Below are 25,657 nucleotides of genomic sequence, written 5' to 3'. Positions count from 1 at the left end.
TCCTCAGAAAGTGCAACAATAGTGCTCCCTTGAGGGAAGAAGTACAGTGTGCAACAACAAATGGGAAACGAATGTGCATTTCTAGCATGGAAATGTGATCATGGGGGAGAGCCCTAACATGGGGGTAGGCAACCTTTTGGGCCCACGGACACATTAGGTAATTTGAGAAACCGTTGTGGACACCACCACTAAAGGCTGCCATGGGAGTTGTGGCAAGGACAAGTAACCTGCCTAAAAGTCTGAGTAGAAGGCAGAGATGGGGTTGGCGACCAAATACACTAAACCGAACTTTGAACCCACAGTTTTCAGTGCTGCAGAGGAAAATGTCAGCCTACAGCTACCCACCATATTAATTTCCCAAGAATTTCTCTGAGCTCCATGTGTGGCCCAGAGGAATTCTTAGGAAATGAAGATGTCGATGCTGGAGGCCCTCACTTTGCTGTGATGCAATCCCAACTGCCGGTGAGAAAATTTGTTAATTAGAAAAAAGTGAGAAGGGAGGGGTACCTCAGCAGGCCCCAAGAGAGGTATCTGAGGGTACACTGGAGCCTGTGGGCACCATATTGTCCACCTGTTCAAACACTAGCCATCAAGTATTTTTGGCTAATATCTGGACTTTTGAGCAAATCGCTGCCCAGCCTTCATTCCAAAAGTGACATTATGCCTTTGATCTACACCCATTTTGGATGAGTAGCTATGTTAGTGTGTGTGTTTTTAGCAAAAACAAAAAACAAAACAAACAGGAGCCCTGTGGCCCCATAAGGGCTGGTTCAGGCATATTCTATCCCAGAAAATCTGAATGCCCAGAAGAGCCAGTGAGTGAGCCTTGTACAAACTATAATTGCATGTGACTCGGGGTGTATGTGTCTATATCTGTACACACCTATAACCAATTCCTGCAATTTTTCTAACCCTTTCTGCTTCAACATAAAGGAAAAAGGGGGTCTAATCTCTAGTCACTGGAATGGCGCATATATAGAATGACTAATTTCTATTCCACAGATGCTGTATTGACATTAAGTGGCGTGGCTTTCACCCTGTATGCTTTTTCCTTCAGTTTTATCGCAATGGCTGGGTTGGGCATGTGGGTATAAAAACAAAGCTTTTGTTCAGTTTTTACAAGTCAAGGAGATCATAAGACCTGCACTGCCAGGATGAAGCGGTTGATCCTTTTAATGCTTTGTGTTTGGCTGGCCAGTGGATTGCACAGGTAAGTAAGTTTCCTTGGCTTTTTCTTTGGCTCCTTCAGTTGCATCGTTACAAGGCCTGGCTGCGAGACTCATCCTCTCGAAAGCCATAGGTGCATTGCACAGGCCCAGTATTGGTACAAGTGCACCAAGAATCCATCGTGGACAATACGCCAAAGGTTCATCATCATCAATTACACCCTGCAAAGAATGCTGCTAGTGGGAATTGCATAGTGGACAACAGGGGAATCCTGGCAAGGTGGAGGCCCTGTGGGTGAGTGGTTCCTGGGTCCGGGAGATAGGCTCATTGCCTGTTCTGGCTGGGGTGGCTCTCCCTCTGAAAGATCAGGTTCCTAGATCCATTACTGTTCCTGGAGGCCCAAGTGGCCACTGCAGCTCAGAGTGCCTTTTACCAGCTTTGGCTGGTTCACCAGCTACAGCCTCTCTTGGATAGGGACAGCTTGGCCATGGTGGTACAGGCATTAGTAACCTCAAGACTGGATTACTGCAATGCGCTCAATGTGGGGCTGCCCTTAAGGCTGCCTGAGAAATAGGAGCTAGTTTAGAACGCAGGAGCTTGGCTGTTGTCGGGATCTGCCCCTTTTCAGCATGTAACTCCTTTGCTAAGGGAACTGCACTGGCTGCCCATTCACTACCAGGCCAGGTTTAAGGTTTTGGTACTAGAGTATAAACCCCTAAAGAGCTTGGGACCAGGATACCTGAGAGAGCGCCTTCTCCCTTACCAACCTGCCTGGTCACTGATGTCATCAGAGGGCACACTCCTGGTGGTTCCTCATGCACCTATGACCCAACTGGAGTCCACCTGGAGAAGAGCCTTCAGTGTGGTGACTCCCTTTCTGTGGAACTCCCTGACTCTGGAGGTCAGGCAGGCACCAACACTGTATTGTTTTTGGTGCCTGCTGAAAACATATTTTCAAGAAGCCTTCATTGACTGACAAGCTACGGTTTTTATCAGTATTCTGTTTTTTTAAAAAACAAACCAACATATTTTTAATACGGTGTTTTATTCTTTTATCTTTTACTGTTCACCTCTCTGGATTTGTTTAGATGTGGAGCAGATTATAAATGTTGTAAATAAATAAATAAACAAACAGTAAATGTCACATGCATTATAAATCATAGATGATGTATTCACCACTTTGGTAGATTGGATTTCTATGAATATCATGCAATAAATACCTTATGGCAACAAAAAAGAGAGATGAACTCCACCCATAACAATTTTACTGTGTACAATGGACAGAGTTCTTAAGATACGAATGATCCATAAAGAGTGTAACCTGGTGGCAACTGTAGTACTGACTCATAGCCATTTCTGATCGTCTTACCTGAGCTATACAACGTTAACTGTATAGTCCTTTCCCCTACCCCTCAGAGTTACCCTGAAAAGACACAAATCTTTGCGGAAAACCATGAGGGAACGTGGACAACTGTCTCAATTCTGGAAGAGCCACAAAGTGGATACTATCCAGTACACCCAGGATTGCTCAGTTTTCCAGGAAACCAACGAGCCACTGCTTAACTATTTTGATGTAAGTTTTGGGCCAAAGCAGGGCTGTAACCATAGGGATCAGAAATGTGGCAGCAACAAAAGAGACAAACCTTGCAGCGTGATGATGATGATGATGCATGAAGGACCCCGAATGTGCTAAAGATAATCTGTCTCCACTTTCAACAGAGCAGATACAAATTCAGGAATTATATGGCAATATATCATATATTATCTATCTACTCTGCAAGATGTTGATTTATTACCTCCTTTTAATGGCACACTTAAAAATGCAGTTCTGGCCGTAGACAAAGGGCTCCATTCTGCATATGCACATACATCTGATGACACCTTTTCTTCCTACTTTCTGCTAAGATTAAGTTTTACGTGTTATGTTGGAAAAAAAGTAATGTTTGAAGCAGCCCCCATCCTTTGGCCATTGATGTGTCTGCATGCTGGCCATGAGAGAGAGCGACAGACAGAGAGACAGAGAGAGACAGAGGTCATACAGTTTACCTGTTCTCCATTTCCCCAAGCAATGATACATGTAACTTGTGGCCCTCCAGATACTTTGGCCTACAACTCCCATCACCCAAGCCAGCATAGCCAATGGAGAGGAATGATGGAATTGTAGGCCAAAGCAACTGGAGGGCCACAAGTTGCCCAACCCTGCCATTTTAGGTTCCTATAGAATAAAAAGTCCAGTAATTTGCACATGCAGCTATACAGGAATGCAGGCTTTAAAATAAAAAGATTGCGTGATTATTCACAGCTATCCAGCTGTGTAGGTTCACATTGAAATTAGCCTTAAAAAAGGCTGACCATCCACCCCTATCTCTGTGTCCACAAGCCCCTTCCCCTCCACCCGAGGTCAAAGGTGAAGGTGAGGGAAAATGTAGCAGAACAGGTTCTACAGCTTTGAAGTCACTGCCATGGTAGGAGGTATAATACCACTAGATTGGAACACACATAACACACAGAAACCGCAGTCAACAGGGGTGGGGGGCATCATAAAAATAGCCTGGGAAAAAACACAGAGTATTGAGGGAGAAATTGCATTGGAATAATGGGTTGGGAAGGGCGTTGTGTTCTGAGTGAATGGGCCGGATGTCTAGTGTAGATTGGATCCACTACCTCAAGCTGCCAGGCAGCCCTCAGATAACTCTCTTTGTGTCTTTCTATGTCTGTCTTTCATTACATCTCTGTCTGCTTCAAAAATGCACTTATGTACTGCTGGATCAAGACTAGCCCAAATATAGCACTGAAATCCGTTTCAGCCCTTTGGAACAGCCCCTAGTTCCCTCTGCCTGCACATACATGCATAATGCCAGTGCTGAATCTGGGCAAGGGTTGAATCTGGCACAATTTCCATTTGGGTTTGGAAAGGCTTTCTGCTTTGTGCCATAATGTATGGAAAATAAATGTTGCTCTCCTTTTCCTGTTAGGTGGAATATTTTGGACAGATCTCCATTGGGAATCCTCCTCAGAATTTCACGGTGCTTTTTGATACTGGTTCCTCCAACCTCTGGGTGCCTTCCGTCTACTGTGTCAGCAAGGCTTGTGGTATGGGATTGGGGCGGGGGAGGAATGAGAAAAATGGACTGTTTGTGTATTTTTTTTACATATAAAATGTTATTAATAAATGGTAACATGTACTAATAAACTGTAAAAACGTATAGTACTTGGGGCTCATCTCCTTTAAGGGATTTGTGGCTGAGGCAATGATATTATGGAGGCCTTGAAGAACCTGCTTTAAATTGTGCTCTGTGGCAGCTGTTACCATGCAGTGAGATTCTTGTGGAGTTGTTCATCATGCAGATTGTGCCATTTTCCCCTTGCCTCCCACAAATCTCTACCTGTGGCTGTTTGTGGCAGTTTAATTTCAGTGGCGAGCTACTGGACACAGATGGGTCATCATATAGCACAGTTGCCATGTGAAACTCGTTAAAGCCCCCCCCCCATGTAGTGGCTATAATGTATAAATTTCAGTTTATCCCATCTGTAAAATGAGAGTTTAATTTCCATTTCCCCAACTGGTTGCAAGTAACTCTCTTGTTGTTGGGAACTGGTTTGCACTTGATCTATGTCCAGCAACCAGGACAAAATGACCACAGGATGTACCTGTAACAGAAAATGAGGACCGGAGTATTATTAATTAGGGAAAGCTCATGTTCGTCTTATTTCTTCTCACTTTTCAGGGAGCAATATTGATCTTACCCATGGGGGCACATTCAGAAATGATGAAATAAGAATAAATTCTTAAGAAAGATTCACCATGCAAAATGGACAGGAAAAATCATTCTAGGGTGATTTTTTTCTATATAAAAATGATTGTGTAAACAGGTTCTTGGGAATAATAGTCTAACAGCACAATCCTGTATAATCTATGACTGACGTGCAGGTAAAGGTGCCCAGGATTGTTGCCTATGGTACATAGTGCAACTTACTTATGAGTAGGCATGTATATGGGAACAGGCTGTGCGTGGTGGACAAGATGCTATAATGTATGGTGAGCACCACATCACATGGATGAAAGAGAGTGAGTTCACACACACATTTTCATTACTTGATGACTGTCTGTGCCATCAGATTATGACATCCATGTGTGAAATGGCCAAATGGCCATCCTGGGACAAATGCTACAGACGTAATATTTATATTACCTGACTGACCTCACCTCAAAGATTATACTTTTCAGTGGAGTCAGTTCACATGATGAGAAAAAAATTCTGTATATGCCTGTGTGGACTCAGCATAAGGCTGCAATCTTGTGTGTGCTTACTTGAAAGCAAGCTCCACAGTGACATTTACTTCTGAGAGTGAGCATGCATAGGGCCATTGGAGGTTGGTGGCGCCGATGCCAGTGGGGCAGTGAATCGCCTCTGGATTTCAGTCAGAACTCTAAAGGAGTTATCCCAGGTGCAGAGCACATTGAGTAGCTCCTTTAGAGTTCTGACTGGTTCTGACTGAAACCCGGAGTGGATTCACTGCCCCACTGACATCAGAGCCACCAGCCTCCACTGCGAGGGTTGGGCAGCAAGAGTCAGTGCTAGAGTTCAATATGTTCTCTGTATGCTAGTTAAAAGGTATCACATTTCACTCAGATAAACATTCTGACCAAAGTTTGTTTGCCTTTTAAACTACAGATCAACATAACAAGTTTCACCCATCAGACTCCAGCACCTACAGCGCAGTGGGAACTTCTTTTTCAATTCATTATGGCACTGGTAGCTTGACAGGAATAATTGGAACTGATCAAGTGACTGTAAGTGGAAGGCCCAACTGCAATTCTTTAAAAATATATATATACTTCTCAGTGCTTTCTTTTTTAGCCTGATTTCTTAAAGAACATATGAACATAAGAAGAGCCATGCTGGATCAGACCAAGGGTCCATGTAGTCCAGCATTCTGTTCACGCAGCGGCCAACCAGGTGTCGACCAGAAACCCACAGACACGAGCGCAACAGCACATTCCCACCCATGTTCCCCAACAACTGGTGTACATAGGCTCACTGCCTCTGGCTCTGAAGGCAGCACATAGCCATCAAGACTAGATGCCATTGATAGCCTTCTCCTCCAGGAATTTGTCCAACCCCCTTTTAAAGCCATCCAAATTGGTGGCCGTCACTACATCCTGTGGTAGTGAATTCCATGGTTTAACTATGCGCTGTGTGAAAAGGTAGCTCCTTTTATCTGTCCTGAATCTCCCACCAATCAGCTTCATGGGATGATACCAGGTTCTAGGATTTCGAGAGAGGGAGAAAAATGTCTCCCTATCCACATTCTCCACACCATGCATAATTTTGCACACCTCTATCATGTCTCCTCATGTCTCCTCTTTGTTGTTGTTGTTGTTCAGTCATTAAGTCGTGTCCGACTTTCGTGATCCCATGGACCATAGCACGCCAGGCCTTCCTGTCCTCCACTCTCTCCCGGAGTGTGCTCAAGTTCATATTCATTGCATCGGTGATGCTATCTAGCCATCTCATCCTTTGCCGTCCCCTTCTCCTTTTGCCTTCAATCTTTCCCAGCATCAGGGTCTTTTCCAGGGAGTTTTCTCTTCGCATTAGGTGGCCAAAATATTTGAGCTTCAGCTTCAGTATCTGTCCTTCCAATGAGCACTCAGGGTTGATTTCCTTTAGGATTGACCGATTTGTCCTCCTTGCAGTCCAGGGGACTCGTAAGAGTCTTCTCCAGCACCACAGTTCGAAAGCATCGATTCTTCGGCACTCAGCCTTCCTTATAGTCCAGCTCTCACAGCCATACGTTACTACTGGGAAAACCATAGCTTTGATTATACTGACCTTTGTTGGCTGTCTCCTCTTACCCTCCTTTTTTCCAACCTAAACAATTCCAGCTGTTGAAAGCTTCTCTCATAGGGGCCAGCAGGGGGCCTTACATGAGCACCGTTTCTGGGCAGGGGACAGGACCACCCATAGTTTTCTCTGTATTCCAAATACAGAACCTTTTCTAGTTTCAAAGGGCCCAACTTTTGTTAGCACTCAGCATCCTTAGCTCATATAAATGAGACAGAGCCCAGGGTATTCAAGGGAAATCACCATCACCTTACAGAATTGGACCGTACGATATTCCCTATTGCCTCCACAAGCAAGCATCAAGACTAAATATTAATACTAATAATAAGAGATATATCACTGACATTCTATGTTACCTCCATTTCCTGAGCATGCCTGTATTCTTCATTAAAATAATCAAAGAACTGGGGTGAAATCCATCTTCTGCTTGCATGACGTGACAGGACTTCCTTCTCCTCTCCTTCCCACTGCAGGCCCCTGGAACCCCCAAGTCTGCTCAAGGTGTCCCCCAACCCTCCAGAGCAGATTTTGAGGGTATGCAGCAGGCTAAAGGGCAAGAGTGAATCACCCCCCACTCCATTCTGCTGGTGGAAGCAATTCCATCGGCAACGGGGGTAGGGGCTTACTATCCAGTAAGCCCCCTGCCCCCTTTGGATACAACTTTGTTGCCTAGTGTGTTCATTCTTCAGACTGGTCTGACTCATATTCTTTCCATTAATGCTTGTTTGTAGTCAAGGAAAGAACAACAGATTAACATTCTAGTTACCTCAATCAAGAGAAATCCATACACCAAGTCTGTACTGCACATTGAACATATAAATCTGCTTTACGCTAAGTTAGGCTATTGATCCATCTGCCTCAGTATGGTCTCTTCTAACTGGCTCCAGCTGTCCAAGGCCTTGGTTGAATCCCTATGGACATACACCAATTCATCTTTTTGCACAACCCATTATGACCCATCTTGGTACATAAAACACTAAATGTTTTCTAGGGTGGCCAGGTGTCCTACTTTATAGAGGACAGTCCTCTATTTCAAGGGCTGACACAGGATAGTCCCCTATTTGAAAGCATCCTCTGTTTGAAAGACTGTCCAGTCTAGGTCTGATTTAAAGATAAAGAACTATAAGAAGAGAGAGGCGCGAACCTGAGGTTACCCCTCCACAGTTAGTAGTGGAGGCTGGTGGCCCCTATGTCAGTGGGGCTGTAAATTTGCTCTGGGTTTCAGTAAGAACTCTAAAGGAACTATCTAAGGACCTATCTAAGGTGCTGAAACCATTTTGGGGATAGGGTCCAGCACTTCGGATAGCTCCTTTAGAGTTCTGAGTGGTTCTGACTGAAACCCAGGTTGGATTCACTGTCCCACTTAAATAGGAGCCACCAGCCTCCACAGACAGTTAGCTCCTGGACAGCAGACTTAGCAAGCACACAGGTCACCTGGTCACAGGATGAGATGTATTGCATTTCAATTGAAATGATAGTAATTATCTATAAATGTGCATCTAGGCAAATACATTCGTCTATACACATTTTATGCCAATCAGTGTCCTCTCTTGTCCTCTTTTTTGGTAATATATGGTCCTCTCTTTTGGTGATGTGTAAATGGCCACCCTATCTGAGGTGGCACCATAACCCATTTCTTGCATGATAATGGGATTACAATTATTTTGTGGGATTTTTGCCCTCTAGATTGAAGGACTCACTGTAGCCAATCAGCAGTTTGCAGAAAGTGTCACTGAGCCAGGCAACACCTTTGTGGATTCTGAATTCGATGGGATCCTTGGTCTGGCCTACCCAGCCCTGGCAGTGGATGGAGTCACCCCAGTCTTTGATAATATGATTGCCCAAAACCTGGTGGACTTGCCACTCTTCTCTGTGTACATGAACAGGTATGAGAATTTGATTCCTAATGGCTTGTTCGTTCTTCAAAGCCAGTCTGCCTGCTTTAACTCAAATCAATGAAAGCTGAGACCAAAAGTCAAGTGCACATGGTAGCTATTTAAAACATGCATAGTTCTAGAGCAGGGGCAGGGAACCGATTTCTGTTAAGGCTCACAGTACCTTGGGTGAAACTTTGTTGGACACCACATTCCAAAGTAGGTGGGACCAAAAGTGGGTGGCACGAGAGCCCAAAGTGGGCCAAGTTATGGATGTGACTCTTAACTTTGTAAAATATGCAATGGGGAAAATGACATTTGCATCCAAGCATTTTCCTTCCCCAACTTATGCAAGGTTCCCTCCGTCAGCCTTGTAGTTGTGGGGCAGAGCTGGAAGGAGAAAATCATATCAATAGCCCAGAGTGGGGCATTACCGAGGGACAATCTGGAGGTTTGAGTTGAGAGGCTTGGAAGTCTTTCTTTCTTTCTTTTTTTCTTTCTTTCTCTCTCTCTCTCTCTCTTTCTTTCTTTCTTTCATATCCCACCTCTTTTCCTCTTGCAAGGAACCCAAGGCGGCTTATATAGTCCTCCTCCTCCTCTCCATTTTATCTTCACAACAACCTTGTAAGGTAGGTTAGGCTGAGAGTCAGTAACTGGCCCAAAGTCTTCAGTGGGCTTCATAGCCGAGTGGGGACTAGAACCCAGGTTTACAGAGTCCCAGTCAAACACTCTAACCACTACTACACGGGAGGATGTGGGGAATTAATGATGTTCTTCTTGTTTAAAAATGTGGACAGAGTAAATAGAATTATACTGAGGGAAAGGCCCACATTAAATTAACACACATCCCTCTCTCTAGGAATCCTGATTCTTCTGTAGGAGGGGAACTGATTTTTGGTGGCTATGATCCTTCCCATTTCAGTGGAAATCTCAACTGGATTCCCATCACTAAGCAGGGATACTGGCAGATCCAACTGGATAAGTAAGTGTCTTGTTTGGTGGTGGAGGGGGATTCTCTGGAATGACAGATAAAGTCATTCTTTGAATCCTGTGCTGGGGATTGCCCAAATACGTGTTGTTGTTGTTGTTGTTAATTTGACTATTTTAAAAGTATTATTACCCAAAGCAGCCATGTTGCTCCTATTCCTGATCTGGATTGGGATTGTATGTGGAGTGAGGAAGTTTAACTCTTTCCCCTGCACCTTTTTCCCCACTGAAAGTCATCCAAAGCTGCTATTTGTCCCCCAGAAGTATAGTAACAGCGAATAGCATATTTGGGGGCAAATAGAAATTGTAGCCCCAGGAGAGTGATTCTCAGCAGGAAAATGGGGAAGAAGAAAGGGTTAAATGTCTTCCATTGTACCATAATCCTAGGAATTCAGAGATGTATTTGAAGTAACTACTGGACTGATTCTTTAAGAATTTTCTGATCTCTACCAGCCACCCAGGCCATAGACACAGTTGCAAAGGGGAGGAAGTAAAGGCGTGGCAAACATTAAAAATGAAAATAGGGAAGTAGTGTGAGAAGATGGGAGGGAGGGACACCACTTGAATTCTCCCAGAGCAGAAAAAATCCCCCCAAATATCCTTCCTCCAGTGCTTATTTCATTTTCTTCCTCTTCAGTATTCAGGTTGGTGGGACAATTGCATTCTGCGCAGAAGGATGCCAGGCTATAGTGGACACAGGGACCTCTCTCATCACAGGTCCTACTGAGGATATAAAACAAATGCAGAAACTAATTGGGGCAGAGCCTATGGATGGAGAGGTAGGTCCCAATTTGGAAACGCACCACAGCATCTCAGTTGGATGCTAGAACTGGTACTGATCTAGGACAAACGTTATACTTTTCTCTCTGCACTCCTATTTTATGCTATATTTTGTACTGTCTTTAGGTCTTCTGATATTCTTCTTTGGTTCCTCCTCCTTCATAATTTTCTAGTTTTTATACTTTGTGTGTTAAAATGCAGACAGAGTTGGCAAGCTTTACCAGAAGACTGTTGGAGAACAAACCACACATTACACCGAAACATACATAAGCCTTTGCCCCGCTGCGCAAAGCAATTTTGTTAAATGAAAATCAGCACTGGGTTGGGGAGGGGACATGACAGTTTGAGCAAAGAAGGGGTGAGGGACGAAAGGGGGTGCTTAATCTTTTCCTGATGGCTAATTTCCCAGTCCATATCGCCCCTTTCAAACTGCTTTTCCTTGGTGAGGTTCTAACTTCGTGTTTGAAGTTACCTTTAAATGCATATAATTTTAAATTTCACAAAGCAGTGAGAAAAAAATGCAGAACCTGTTTTATCTTCCCAGTTTCCAGACTTACCCCTCCCAAAATCACATGGTAGAAGTTTGTGGTTTCCAATTACGGAATTATCTCCCCAATGAGGCCCACCTAGCACCAACATTGTTATCTTTTCAGTGCCTGGTTAAGAACGTTCTCTTTTCTCAGAAATTTGCAGCATATGACGAGTTTTAATCTGGTTCTAGATTTGGTTTATTGTTGATTGCGTAAAGTTGTTTTTAGATATTGGTTGTCTCTATGTGTACTGTCCGTTTGTGTGTTCCTATGTAAATGGTTTTCAAACTTTGCATACTGTATCTTTAATGGTTTTTAAACTTTGTAAACCATCCAGGGACCTTCAGCTATGCTGTAGTATAGGAATGTAAATAATAATAATAATAATAACAGCAACTGAAAAATTTGTATTTACTCAAATTGCAAACATTTATCCATTGTTCTGTAGTACTCCATAGATTGCAGTGAACAGAATGTGATGCCTCTTGTCACTTTCACGCTCAATGGGATCCCTTATCCTCTGACCCCAGAGGCCTACACCCTTATGGTAAGTACTGTCTCTCAGTTCCTCCTCTACAGGGCTGCAGAACACATGGCATTCTTGGGGAAGCGTGTGCTACATTTGGAGAGAGATCTATCTTTAACTCTGCATTGGGTAAGGAGGAGGCATGCAGGCATTTCTGTTTTATGAATAATTGTTTCCACATTCAGGAGCTCAGCTGCTGTTTAGTGGTTCTGATTGAGAAAGGTCTGTACAGAGACCATACGGTACAGAGGTCAAAGCATAAAACTCTGTAGCAAAATTCCTAGGGCCTCCAAGCCCAGAGTACATAATGAGAATTAGTTACCTATTAACATCCTTTAATCATACTCCACAATAAAGAGAGTTAGAAGAAAGAGAAAAGGGCAGATTTCCTCTTTCCACTTTAATGCATACTTACCAATTATAAATCAAGTGGGAATTTTAAGCCGTACAAGTAAAGAAACACAGACACATAATTCACAAGAGTGTAGGTGTGTGTGCACAAATAATTCTCAGTGTATCTGTCCATAGCAAATCCCTCCCTGCTGCTGAAAGGATGTAGCTGGGGGAGGGGGGCGGTGATGTTGCTGGCCTGGGCATATGGGGCCTGCCCCTGACTCTCTTTCCCAAGAACCCAGATCTATTCTCCAGGGCCCTCAGAGTCCATTGATGCCAACTGAAGATTTCTTTCTTACCTTAAATGCCATACTGGGGGTGATTTTTAAGGAGGATTGCAGCTGGGGAGAGAAGGGTTAACCCTCTCTCTTCAGAAGATGGAACATCCCCCCACCCATCTCCTCCTTGCAATTAAATTTAGAAGGAAAAAAGCCTTCTGTTGGTGCAAACTGGAGTTTTGCTTCTAAATCAGGAGGGCAGAACCTCTTCCAGCTGGAGAGCTGAATTCCATTTCCGAGAGGCTCTGGGGGCCACATTCCATTTTGCCAAAGGCAAAAGGGGTGAGACCAAAAACCTAAACATGCTAGCGTATTTTAGCTCAAAGCTCTCACTGCCAGTAGCTAAGCCTGAGGAGAGGCGTTTCAACCTTTTAGAATGGGAGAAACATGCACAAAAGCCAGGAAACCACCAAACAATCCGTGGCTGGGGGAAAAGAGGTGGGAGCAGAGAAGGGGGCGTGGCCTTCTAGAAAACCCCAGGGGGCCATATTATAAATTAGAGATCGCAAATTAATTCCAATTGAAGAGGAACTACTGGGGTGGGGTACAAATTAAGAGTTTGTGTTATTTGAGGTGATTTGGATGAGAACTTAATTGCCCCTCCCGCCGTGAAATTGAAATAAATCCTAGTAATTGTTTTTAAAATTTGCATATATAGATATAAATCAGCATATGCATATTGTATGCAGGCTTGTGACCTGTGAGCCTGAACTCCAAATCTTTTAACTGCTGAGAAAGTAAACACCTGTATGGAGCTGAGCCTAGAGGAAGCGAGCTTCCCCTGGAACCTTTCAGCAATGAAGAGGGAATTTCACTTGCTAGTGAAAGGAGACTGGAAGGCTGAAGGGGGAAAAGCATCAGGCTGCTTACTTCCCTTCTGACAGGCAGGATAGAATGTTTTAATACTGCGCCTGCATTAAAGTTGTCTATTTTACTGAAGGCCATCCTCAATTTGAAGGGTGTTCAGAGGACAGTCCTTTAGTTGAAGGTGTCCTCTGTTTGAAGGGCTGCCCAGTCCAAGATAAAGAGCCCTAAGAAGGAAGAGCTGGGCCTTGCCTTCACCCTTCCACAGGGAACAGCTGGGCAGCATACTGAGTGAGCATACAGGTCTTCCCCACTTTATTTATTTATTTATTTATTCAATCAATCAATCAATCGCCCATTTGACTGGTCACCCAGCCACTCTGGGTGATGTACAACAATAAAAACAGTTTATACAATAAAATTCAACATTAAAAACATCACATTTCTAAAATTACCCTAGCCCACCCCAAATACCTGCCTGAACAACCATGTTTTTAATGCATGGCAGAAGCTCATTAAAGAGGGCACATGGCGGAGTTCCCTAGGGAGGGAGTTCCACAGAGTGGGGTCCACCACAGAGAAGGCCCTCTCCCTCATCCTCACCAGCCTAGCTGTCCTGGCTGATGGGACAGAGCGAAGGCCATCCGAGGCTGATCTTGTTGAGCGGCCTATCTGGTGTTGCTGGAGGCGCTCCTTGAGATAGGCTGGGCCAGAACCGTATAGGGTTTTTAAGGTCAAAACCAACAGCTTGAATTGGGCTGGGGAACAACTGGTAGCCAGTGATGTATGGGGTGATGTATCATATTTCTATTTAAATTATAGCAATTTTTTCTAAACTAGCATCTATAAATATAAATTAACACAGACCAACAACGTTATGCAAACCTGTGTCTCCTTTTTTGGTGATGCCTAGAAATAGACCTACAGTAGCCAGTGAAGCTGTTGTAACAAGGGAGTCATGTGCTCCGTGTAACCAGCCCCAGTCAACGGTCTGGGCACAGCCTTCTGCATCTGTTGAAGTTTCCAAACAGTTTTCAAAGGCAGCCACACATAGAGTGTGTTTCAGCAGTCCAAACGGGATGTAACTAAGGCATGGCTGACTGTGGCCAGGTCAGACATTTCTAGGAGCAGGTGAAGTTGGTGCCCTAGCCTCTGCTATGCAAATGCATTCCTGGCCGCCGCTGAAACCTGACCAACTAAGTCCAGGACCAGGACCAGGAATACACCCAAACTATGAGCTTGAGTACTCAGGGGGAGTGTAACCCCATCCAGCACAAGCTGAATCCCTTTTTCCTGATATGCCTTTCAATTAACCAGGAACACCTCTGTCTTGTCTGGATTAAGCTTCAATTTGTTCGTCCTCATCCAGTCTACCTTCCTTGGATTTGGGTGGAAAGGAGAGACAGAGCTGGGTGTCATCAGCATACTGGTGGCACCAAACCCCAAAACTCTACCATCGGCTTCATGCATATGTTAAATAACAGGGAGGATAAGATGGAACCCTGAGGGACACCACAGGCTAATGGCCATGGTGTTGAACTAGAATCCCCCAGCACCATCTTCTGAAATCATTCCTCCAAGAAGGACTGGAGCCACTGTATAACAGTGTCCCCCTGTTCTATCTCAGACAGATGTCTTAGAAGGATACCATGGTTGATGGTATTTATTTATTTACTTATTTATTTACAATATTTATATACCTCTCCACATCAAAGATCTCGGAGTGGTGAACAGCAAGATAAAAGAATAAAGCCCCATAATTAAAAACAGTTCAAACATTTTAAAAGAACAGATTCTGAACATAATAAACTTTCCCTGGTCACTCAGGGAAAGCCTCTCAAAATAATGTCTTCAGGAGGCGCCGAAAGCAACACAACGTTGGCGTCTGCCTGATCTCCAAAGGCAGGGAATTCCTCAGGAAGGGGCCACTACGCTGAAGGCTCTCTTCCTGGTGGACTCCAACTGGGCCGTAGCCTTATGTCCATGTGGAACCATGAGGAACAAGCTCTCTGATGACCTCAGTGACCAGGCAGGTTGGTAAAGAAGAAGGCACTCTCTCAGGTATCCTCATACAATTTATCATAGAATCATAGGGTTGGCAGGGGCCTAGAAGACTATTGAGTCCAACCCCCTGCTCAATGCAGGAAGCCTGATTCCCAGGCAGTCTCCCATCCAAGTACTAACCAGGGCTGACCCTGCTTAGCTTCCGAGATCAGACGAGATCAGGCGCACCTAGCCCTTTGCTTGCTCCTGGTCCCAAGTTGTTTAGGGCTTTGTACACTAATACTAATACCTTAACCTGGCCCGGTAGCAAATAGGCAGCCAGTGCAGTTCCCTCAGCCAAGGAGTTACATGCTGAAAAGAGGCAGCTCCTGACAACAGCATTCTGTACTAGCTCCAGCTTCCAAACCAGCCTCAACGGCAGCCCCACATAGAGCACCTTGCAGTACTCCAGTCTTGAGGTTACTAATGCCTGTACCACTGTGGCCAAACTATCCCTGTCCAGGAGAGGCCATAGCTGGTGAACCAGCCGAAGCTGGTGAAAGGCACTCTGAGCTGCAGCGGCCACTTGGGCCTCCAGCGACAATGATGGATCTAGGAGTACCCCCAGACCAGGGGCGTTGCTAGGTTCTTAAAAGATCTAGGGCACAGGCCCATAACACAAATTTGCATCTATCTATCTATCTATCTATCTATCTATCTATCTATCTATCTATCATCTATCTTTATAATATATCCAAGTCTAAGTGCACCTCTAATATATATATATATATATATATGTATGTATGTATGTATGTATGTGTGTGTGTGTGTGTGTGTATAGATTACATACATACATACATACATACATACGAAGTGAGCACTGACCCCCCCCCTTCAACTCAGACCCCAATTCAGCATTTTGGAAAACATCCCGCTTCTTCTCGGGCCAATTTGTAGTCAGACCATTTCAGCTCAGCACCAAACCTGAGTCAAAGTTTGGAAAAATGAGTCTTTATGCTTCCTGTTGACTACCATGGGATTTTTTTTTTAAACCTGTAACTTTTTTCTCTTGGTCAGAACTGGATGAGAATTTCAGGCATAGTAGCCCCCTAGAAGGGGATTACACCTTCCCAATGTCAGAAAAATAGGTGGACGGTTTATATTTTCATTTTCTTTTAAAGGGAATTGCCAATAAAAAAATTATTACTTGGAAGAATTGGATACACATTTCAGGTTTCATTGCCCCATCAGAGGACATCATGTCTCCAAATTTCAGAATGATATCCACAAGGATTTTTGTGCAAGGGTGGCTTTGACATTTTGAGGTCTCCAAAAGAGGACATATTAATCTCCTTATTTTCTTTGTGGACCATTCTTCTAAAAATTACAGACAGCCTAGAGCTGTGTCTAAGTAAGAAACCAGCAAAGTTTCAGAAGGATAACTGTAGCAGTTCATGTGGAAGGGGAATTCTCCAGTTTGGGGCACGGAGTGATTTGCTTTCCCTTCACCCCTTCCCCAATAGTTTTTTGGGTACATTTGTATGAAAATGCATAGGTCATTAGAGGTGCCTCCCCAGGCAAGAAACCTGCAAAGTTTCTGAAGGATATATACACAGGCAAATTGAGAATGACTAGAATGTATTTACATTTCACCAATATTAGCAGCAGGGGAACATGGGTGAGAAGGTGCTACTGCACTCATGTTCTACTTGTGGGTTTCCCATGGGCATCTGATTGGCCACTGTGTGAACAGAATGCTGGACTAGATGGACCTTGGGCTGATGCAGCATGGCTCTTATTATGTTCTTAAATACAGAGTGCCTCTGAGCACATGCAGAATGCTTTTCTTTCACCACTAAGCACTTTCTCCCTACCAATTCTATTCCCCTCCATGCAACCATCCCTCCTCATCCTACCATCCTCCAGCAACTCTTCATAAAAACAGATGTCTTGTTTTGTGCAACTCCTCTCTGCCTCCTCCTAGTTATGCACAAGCTCTCATTGTATGTTCCTCCCCATAACTTCGTTTGTACCAAGACTTCACCAGGATTCAGCCAATGAGTCTGTTTTCAAAACTAGGGCTAAGTTACGGAGAAACTCTGAGCATGTACTAAGTGCCTTTCCCTCACCACTGAAGCTAGAGTTCATGCAAAAAAACAAAAACAAAAACAAAAAGCAACCAAACCCACAAGTAACAAAACATGCATAGGACTGAGCTGAAAGGGTAGTCAATTCATTAGGTGGAATTGGGTAGGCACTGTCTTAAGCCTGCAATACCATGCTCACAACTCAGGACTTATTTCTGAGTAAACATCCAGAACATCAAAGTGCAAAAGTCCCTGCAAAAGTAACTCGTGCTGCAATCCTATGCACACCTTCCTGAAGGTAAGCCTCATTAAACATAATGGGGCTTCTGAGTAGGCATACACAGGACAGTATAAATGAGCAGCATTTATCTCCCCTCCACTTAAAAAACAAACCAAACACTCCTATTTTTATTAAAGCTTTCTGTTCATAGGAACAGAGGAAGCTGCCTTATACTGAGTCAGACCCGGGGGCCATCTAGCGTACTATTGTTGACACTGACTGGCAGCAGCAGCTCTCCAGGGTTTCAGGCAGGATTCTTTCCTAGCCCTACCTGGAGATGCTGGGGATTGAACCCGGGACCTTCTGATTGCCAAGCATGCGCTCTGTCACTGAGCTACAGCCCTTCCTATTGCTGGATAATGGCAACTGACAAACAAAACAGCCCCAGATTTGTTTCTCAGCAACCATGTGAACCCACTCTTCTCAAAGACTTGAGTGAGAAGGAGAAACCCAACCCTCTTGCCTGTATAAAGTCAAATACAGTTCAGAACTTCTCTTGTCCACTGAAGATAATCCTGTTTAAGAATTCCCCAAGATATGCTGTGGGTGGAATAAAGAAGAGAAAGAAAGAACAGGATAGGGGAGGGAAGGGAAGGGAAGAAGAAAAGAAGAATGGTGACTGGAAATGCGTGTGGGTGGGTTGGGGTTTAGAGAGAATTCCCTAAGCCAAGTGGCTCCTTTCAGAGAGGTAGTACTTCAGGAGGCTATGGAGGGTTTGTAAGGATTGCACGTACTTAAATGAATTTTATGAGGTGAGGTGGCTGAGGGATTTTTCTAGCTTTTTTTAAACTGTAGAACCTGTTTAAAGGCTTTAGCAGGTCCTCAGTCATGATGCCACATAGTCCTAATCCTCCTTTTGAAATAATTTGAGTCCTACAGCTATTTAGAAGAAATTAAAGTGGAGGGGGAGAAACAAATTTGTGGAGGCTGATTGGATCCTTTGCTGTACTGAAGCTACTAAACTTCTGGGTTCCAGTTTGGGGCAGTAAAATCAGGTGCTGTGTGAAATACCAGTATTTCACATGAAGCTCTTTCTTCTCTTCCTTCTCCCTCTTCAGAATTTCATTGCAAGCAAGCTCCCAACAGTGGGCATGTAAGAGCAGAAAAGTAAAGGGAGAGAGGTTTTTTGCACCTCAGAAAAACCTACACCAGAGATTAGGGATAGTGACCTCCTAATGGTCACTTTAAATACCTTCTGATTAGGATTTCTAATCCCCTGTGTAGCTTGGCAGTTTTTACTTTTTGTTTTAGTCTGAGAAAAGGAAACTTTATGCATGGCTAGTACAAAAGCCACTGGACCAAACTGTCTGAAATATGGCAGGTTCAGTCAGCTCCATAGGGGCTGCCAGATCCCCAAATTCCATGCATGTATGTGGAAGCACCCCAAAAATATAGCTCTTTGCTTTGACAGATTTTCTTGAAAATAGATTTTACCTGTGACTAGCATAAAAGCCACTGCACCTAACTGAAAATGTAAAAAAAAAAAAAAAAGGCAATTAGGACAGCTCAAAAGATCTGGGGCACAGCGCAAAAAAGATCCAGGGCCCGTGCCCAGGTGAACCCTCCGCTAATGACGCCCCTGCCCCAGACTATGAACCTGATCTTTCAGGGGGAGCACAACCCCATCCAGAACTGGCAATGTGCCTATCTCTTGGACTCGGGAACCACTCAGCCACAGGTTTTCTGTCTTGCCAGGATTCAGCTTCAGTTTATTGGCCCTCATCCGGCCCATTACTGAGTTCAGGCACTGATCCAGGACTTGCACAGCCTCTCCTGATTCAGATGTCACAGGTAGATAGAGCTGCATGTCATCAGCATACTGATGGCATTTAGCTCCAAATCCCCTAATGACCGCTCCCAGCGGCTTCATACAGACATTAAACAACACTGGGGACAAGATGGTGCCCTGTGGCACCCCATAGCTCAATTGCCAAGGGGCCAGGGAGTAATTACGCAATGTTATTCTGAAATCGTCCCCATAGGTAGTACTGGAAATACTGTAACACAGTGTCTCCGATACCCTTCCCACCAAGTTGATCCAGGAGGATACCATGGTCGATGGTATCAAAAGCCGGTAAGAAATCGAGCAGAATTAACACGGTTGCACTCCCCCTGTCTCTCTCTCAATAAAGGTCATCCATCAGGGCGACCAAGGCTGATTCAGTCCCATAACCAGATCGAAACCCAGACTGGAATGGGTCTAGATAATCAGTATCCTCCAAGAGTGCCTCCAGTTGCTCTGCCACAATGGTCTCAAGCACCTTCCCTAAGAAAGGGGTATTTGCGACTGGGTGGTAGTTCTTTAGTACCATTGGGTCCATAGTGGGCTTCTTCAGGAGTGGCTGCACTACCGCCTCCTGAAGGACAGCAGGGACCACCCCTTCCCGCAGGGAAGCATTTATCACTCCCTGAACCCACCCAGTCATACTTTCTCAGCTAGCTTTTATTAGTCAAGAGGGGCAGGGATGAAGAGGGCATGTGGTTGGTCACATTACTGCAAGCACCTTGTCCACATCATCAGGCCACAGGAACTGGAACTGATCCCACAAAATCAGGCAGATGGTGGCATCAGACACCTTGACTGGAACTGCGATAACAACAGCATCAAGTTTGCTGCGTAGACAAGCAATTTTGTCCTCAAAGTGCGATGCAAAAAAGTCACAGTGGGTCCCCAATGGGGCCAGGGCCCCATTTGCTGGGGAGGGTGTTGACAACCACTGGACCACCCAGAAGAGTTCTGCTGGATGGCTACTCAAACATGCAATGGAAGCAGCAAAATAGGCTTTCTTTGCTGCCCGTACTACCACGCAGTAGGCACGATTATGTGCTCTAGAGCAGGGGTCCCTAACCCCCGGTCCGCGGACCGGTCCCGGTCCATAGCCTGTCAGCAACCGGGCCGCAGGGATGTGCGAAACCTCCTCACCTTGGGTCTGCGGGGGTCCGTGGGGGGGGGAGGCGATCCATCCCTCCCCCCCCGGAATCCTTGCCAGCCAGCTCCAGCCACTGGCGGACTTCCAGCTGCTGGGACGCAAATGGTGTTTGCTACGCAGACGCCATTTGCGTCCCTGTTCTACAAGTAATAGGCTACGTAAATCTTTACGTAGCTGATTACAGCAAAGAATAGGGATGCAAATGGCGTCCACTACACGGACACCATTTGCATCCCAGCGGCCGGAAGTCCGCCAGCAGAACCCTCCCCCCAGTCCATGGACAAATTGGACTGGTCCCTGGTGCCAAAAAGGTTGGGGACCACTGCTCTAGAGCATGCTCGGTCATCTTCACTTCGAGTCTTACACCATTCACACTCTAGCTGATGTCCGGCCTGTTTCACTGACCACAGCTCCCCAGTATACCGAGGAGCGGAGCAGACTCCACATTGCTGGAGAGGGCACTCAAGTCCAGTCGAGGCAATGGCCTTCCATATCTCACTGTTGCACAGTGAGACTGGGGCCTCAGCTGGATCACCAGCTCTCTCCATGGGAAAATCCCCAAGAGCATTCAGAAATCCACTGGATTCCATCAGTCTCCTGGGGCAGACCATCCAAATGGGACTCCCACCCCTGCAGGAGAGAAGTAACACTGTGAGTTCAAACCTCACCAGGAAATGGTCTGACTATGACAATGGGGTTACTTGGACCCTACCGCCCAATCTTCAGGCCACCCAACTCACAACTTGGAGCAAAAACCAAATCAAGGGTGTGCCCAGCTTCATGTGTTGGGCTGATGACAACCTGAGACAGCTCCATGGCTGTCATAGAGGCCATGAAGTCCCGAGCTGGAACTCTAGAGAGCCTCAGCATGGAAGTGGAAGTCAACCGGAACCACCATCCTGGGTTCCTCCAACACCACACTCGAGACTACCTCTGCCAGCTCAGTCAGGGAAGATGCTGGGCAGCAGGTGGGCAGTATACCAGCAGCATCCGCAATCTGTCTCTATGGCCCAACAGGAGGTGCAGCCCCTCAAGGCCTGCTCCAAGGTGGGGTGGTTTCCTGGTGATGGAGATGGAGGTTCTATGATCCACAGCAACCCCCCACCCCTGGCCCTCCAACCTATCTTGGAGCTGCACCAAGTACCCAGGTGGGCAGAGCTGAGTCAGGCCAACTCCACCCAGCTTACCCACCCAAGGCTCAGTATTACATGCCAGGTCAGCCTTTTCATCCACAATTAAATTATGAATGAGTGCAGTGTTATTGCAGACTGACCTGGCATTAAATAGCAGCACCACAAGACATTGAAAGCCACAGAGAGGTCCAGCAGAACCAAGAGGGACATACTCCCCCTGTCCAGTTCCCAGTGTGGATCATCCACTGAGGTGACCAAACCAGTTCCCATAACCAGACCTAAAGCCAGATTGAAACGGATCTAGATCATCCACTTCATCCAGTAATCCCCGGAGCTGAGAAACCACCACATGCTCCAGCATCTCGCTCAAGAATGGGGTATTGGAGACAGGCTGGAAATTATCCAATACAGTGGGGTTCAGGGAGGGTTTGGGTTTTTTAAAAACACACACACAAAGGTCTTACCACTGCTTCTTTTAGGCAAGAAGAAATCACACCTTGCAGTAAAGAGGTGTTTACCACTACTCTTACCCACTGCACCAGTCCTCCACCACCACCCCCTGGCTGCTTTTATAAGCCAGGAAGGGCAAGGGTCCAGCACATAAGTGGTAAGCCTCACCTGTCCAAGGAGCCTGTCCACATCCTTGGGCTGTAAAAATGGAGAAGAATCCATTATAATTGGACAAGCATAGGCCAAAGTTACATCCACTGGAGCTGTATCAGCTATGGCATCCAAGTTGACCCAGATATGATCACTTTTATCTGCAAAGTGTTATACAAATCAGTCACAACAGGCTACTGAGTGGTCCACCTCTTCTTCTTGCAGGCCAGAGCATAATAGTCCTTTAACCACCCAAAAAAGCTCCATAGGGTGATTCTGTGAGGATGCAATGGTGGCGAAGAAGTGCAAATTCTTCGCTGTTCACACCGCCACGGAGTAGGCTTTCAAATGAGCTCTAGCCTGTGTTCAGCTAGACTTGTTCTGAGTTTTCCACCAACATTGCTCTAGTTGACCTTCCACTTGTTTCATCATTTGCAGCTACCTGGAAAACTAGGGAGCTCATTTGGCTTCATTCCATAGGACAGGGAGCGATCATGTCAACCGCCTGGTCCATTTCTCCATTTCAGAAATCAACCAAGGCTTTGACAAAATTTCCTGCTGAAGTGACAGGAGGCCCCTAGAAAACCACCTGGATCCACCACTCTCCTGGGGCAGACCATCTTAATTGCCCCCCTGCCTCTGCAGAGGCTCAGAGTTCCACCAGGTCTAAATCCCACAAGGTAGTGATCTTTCCATGACAACAGAACTATAGAAAGTTCCTCCATGCCCAGTTCACCATTATCTCACCCTATGCAGAAAACCAGATCCAAAATGTGTCCTGTTGAATGAATGGGGCCAAAACTAACTGAGACAGACCCATGGAGTCCATGAACCCCTGAGGCAATCCCGACAAGGCAGCCTCATCATGTACGTTGAAGTCCCTCAGCACAACAAGCCGAGGAGACTCCAAGACCAACCCAAGACCACCCAGGCTAGCTCAGGATGGGAGACTGTTGGGCAGTGCAGTGGGCAGTATCCCTATTTTGTCCCAAACACCCACCTTCAGCTACACACACTCAAAACTGGAAGACTGCAGGATGAGACACCTGGACAGAAGGATAGAATCACAATAGACCACTGCAATTCCTCTTCACCACTACCCAGGTCTTGCCTGCTGCAACACAGAGAACTCTGCTGAGCAACACTGGGGAGAGACCAGGTCTCCATGATACAGGCCATGTTGGCTCACTCATCCAGGACTAAGTCCTGGATGGTAGTTGTTTTCTCATTCTCTAGTGCCTAAGTGGCCGCCCTAGAATTGCACATACATAGTATACACAGTCCATTCCAGTGTGGCGCAGGGGTTAGCAGGGAGGCAGGTGTGAGGAAATAATTTCAGACGCGACTGTCTTTTTCTAGGGAGTTACTTAAATGCCTGAACATGCTGGCACGTAGGATTGCACTCAAGTGAATTCATACTGTTTGCTTTGACATCCACTATTCCTCTTCCCGCTAGGACAACAGCGATGGGATGGCGCTGTGCACCAGCGGCTTCCAGGGTTTAGACATGCCGCCCCCAACTGGGCCACTCTGGATTCTGGGAGATGTCTTCATCGGCCAGTACTACTCTGTCTTTGACCGTGGGAATAACAGAGTGGGGCTGGCTCCTGCTGTCTCTTAAAGCACTTGGATTGCACAGGAGTCTATGCACCAGGCTCTATTCCTCTCTCTCTCTCTCTCTCTCTCTCTCTCTCTCTGAGCAGTCCAGGTACAGTCATGTCCCCCGCCCCTGTGCCTCAGTTTCCCTTAGGAGTATGATGGGGATAATGACACTCATCTACATATGCAGATGCCTTAAGATCATTGGCAGAAGTCTTTTTAGATACATCCATTTCCAGTATAGAGCATTGTGTTGGACATTTTAGTAAAGTTATTTGCAGATTTGTTTTCTTTCTCTTCTCTTTTTACATAAAACTTTGATCAATACTGGGCTATGATAACTTCAACATTCAGATGATTGGGCCACAATCACACATAGGGTGGCCATGTGTCCTCTTATACAAAGGACAGCCCTCTATTTGAAGGGCTGTCCTCTATTTTGAAAGAGCCTCGTGTGGCGCAGAGTGGTAGGCGGCAGTATTGCAACCGAAACTCTCCCCACAACCTGAGTTCGATCCCAGCGGAAGCTGGGTCCCAGGTAGCCGGCTCAGGTTGACTCAGCCTTCCATCCTTCTGAGGTCGGTAAAATGAGTACCCAGCTTACTGGGGGAAAGGTAGTCACAACTGGGGAAGGCAATGGCAAACCACCCCGCTATAGTCTGCCATGAAAACGCCAGCAAAAGCAGCATTCGTCTAGGGGTCAGTAATGACCCGGTGCTTGCACAGGAGGAACCTTTCCTTCCTTTCCTCTGTTTTGAAGGCGTCCTCTATTTGAAGGGCTGTCCAGTCCAAGTCTGGTTAAAGATAAAGAATATCAGAAAGAAGAGCTGGGCCTTGAAGCTGCCCATCCACAGCACTTGGACAACAGACTGAGCAAGGCACACGGGACACATGGTCACACTCTTCCCTGCTATGGTGAGATGTACTGCGTTTCTTTTTAAATTATTACAATTATTTCTAAATTTGCATCTATAGAAATAAATTAGCATATGCAAATCAATGTCCTCTTTGGTCCTCTTTTCTGATGATGCATTTCCGCTTTTCCGGCCATTCATAAGCAGCCACCCAAATCACACATTGACCTTTTAATGTGAGAAGGTTTTTCTCCCCTTCTCATGGGCTGAATTAAAGAGCTGCACCTTTGTTTGTCTGAATTGGCATACTCCTTTATGTTTTTTTTTGTGTTCTGGTTAAAAAGGGTTAAAGAGTTTAATAGGAGACAAGGAGTATTTAACTAGGAGCATTGTGTTTACCACACTGTAAGCTGTTTTGTATATTCAAAATTTCAAAAAAGCACCTTATATTAAGGTTTTCATGATAGGCTAATGTATGTAAATTAAATCAATGAAGTAAAAGGCAGGTGATTGATTAACTAAGGGAGCAATCCTAAGGCCCCTAGACAGAGTCTGGGGGGGCCACAGCATAATTCAAATTCCTGGATCCAATGTCAGAGCCAGCGCTCCGGCCGCAGATCCAGGAATCCCCGCTCCCCTCCCCCTTGGAGCTGGCATTGAGAGAACCATACCGGTGACCTTGGAGAGGGGGAAAAGGGGGGTGCCAGTGGATGGGGAGGGAAGGGGCCTGGGAAATCCAGGACACGATGTATCCTGAGGCCTCCCCAGGCTCCTTTCCTCCTGCTCCGACACACCCCAGCTAGATGGGCAAAACACCCCAACTAGCCAAAGGCAGAGTGGCAGGAGTGCAGAGGTGAAGATCACCTCTGCCTCTCCTCCCAATCTGCACAGGATGCCCATAAGCCCCCGAATTTGGAGGCTTATGGGCATTGCCAGAGGACTGCCCCCTAAGAATTCTTTAATCAGCTGAGACTGTTGTCACCGCCACTTCCAATATCTACTGCCT

General features: G+C 45.7%; 1 protein-coding gene across 2 annotated transcripts; it reads left to right on the top strand.

The window, feature by feature from the left end:
- The first annotated feature begins 1,041 nt into the window (after nt 1–1,041).
- Nucleotides 1,042–24,948, top strand: CTSE (cathepsin E). Of its 2 annotated transcripts, XR_014789929.1 has the most exons (10): nt 1,042–1,210; nt 2,584–2,740; nt 4,143–4,260; nt 5,844–5,962; nt 8,700–8,899; nt 9,747–9,869; nt 10,512–10,653; nt 11,633–11,731; nt 23,655–24,185; nt 24,223–24,795. XR_014789929.1 is itself a non-coding variant. In XM_084848336.1 (9 exons), exons 1-9 carry the CDS (start codon nt 1,155–1,157, stop codon nt 23,817–23,819), a joined length of 1,179 nt encoding a protein of 392 aa, XP_084704462.1. In that variant the 5' UTR covers nt 1,127–1,154; the 3' UTR covers nt 23,820–24,948. The 2 variants fall into 2 exon arrangements, 1 of the variants encoding a protein (XP_084704462.1); XM_084848336.1 differs by having other exon boundaries at nt 1,127–1,210; nt 23,655–24,948.
- The last annotated feature ends 709 nt before the right edge of the window (nt 24,949–25,657 follow it).

The sequence above is a fragment of the Heloderma suspectum genome, chromosome 4 (assembly GCF_057233095.1).
Source record: "Heloderma suspectum isolate Gila_16-S chromosome 4, 16-S_ref, whole genome shotgun sequence".
In the NCBI taxonomy this organism is placed as follows: Eukaryota; Metazoa; Chordata; class Lepidosauria; order Squamata; family Helodermatidae; genus Heloderma; species Heloderma suspectum.
The sequence above is the reverse complement of the archived record's forward strand: the minus strand, read 5'-3'. Positions and strand labels throughout refer to the sequence as shown.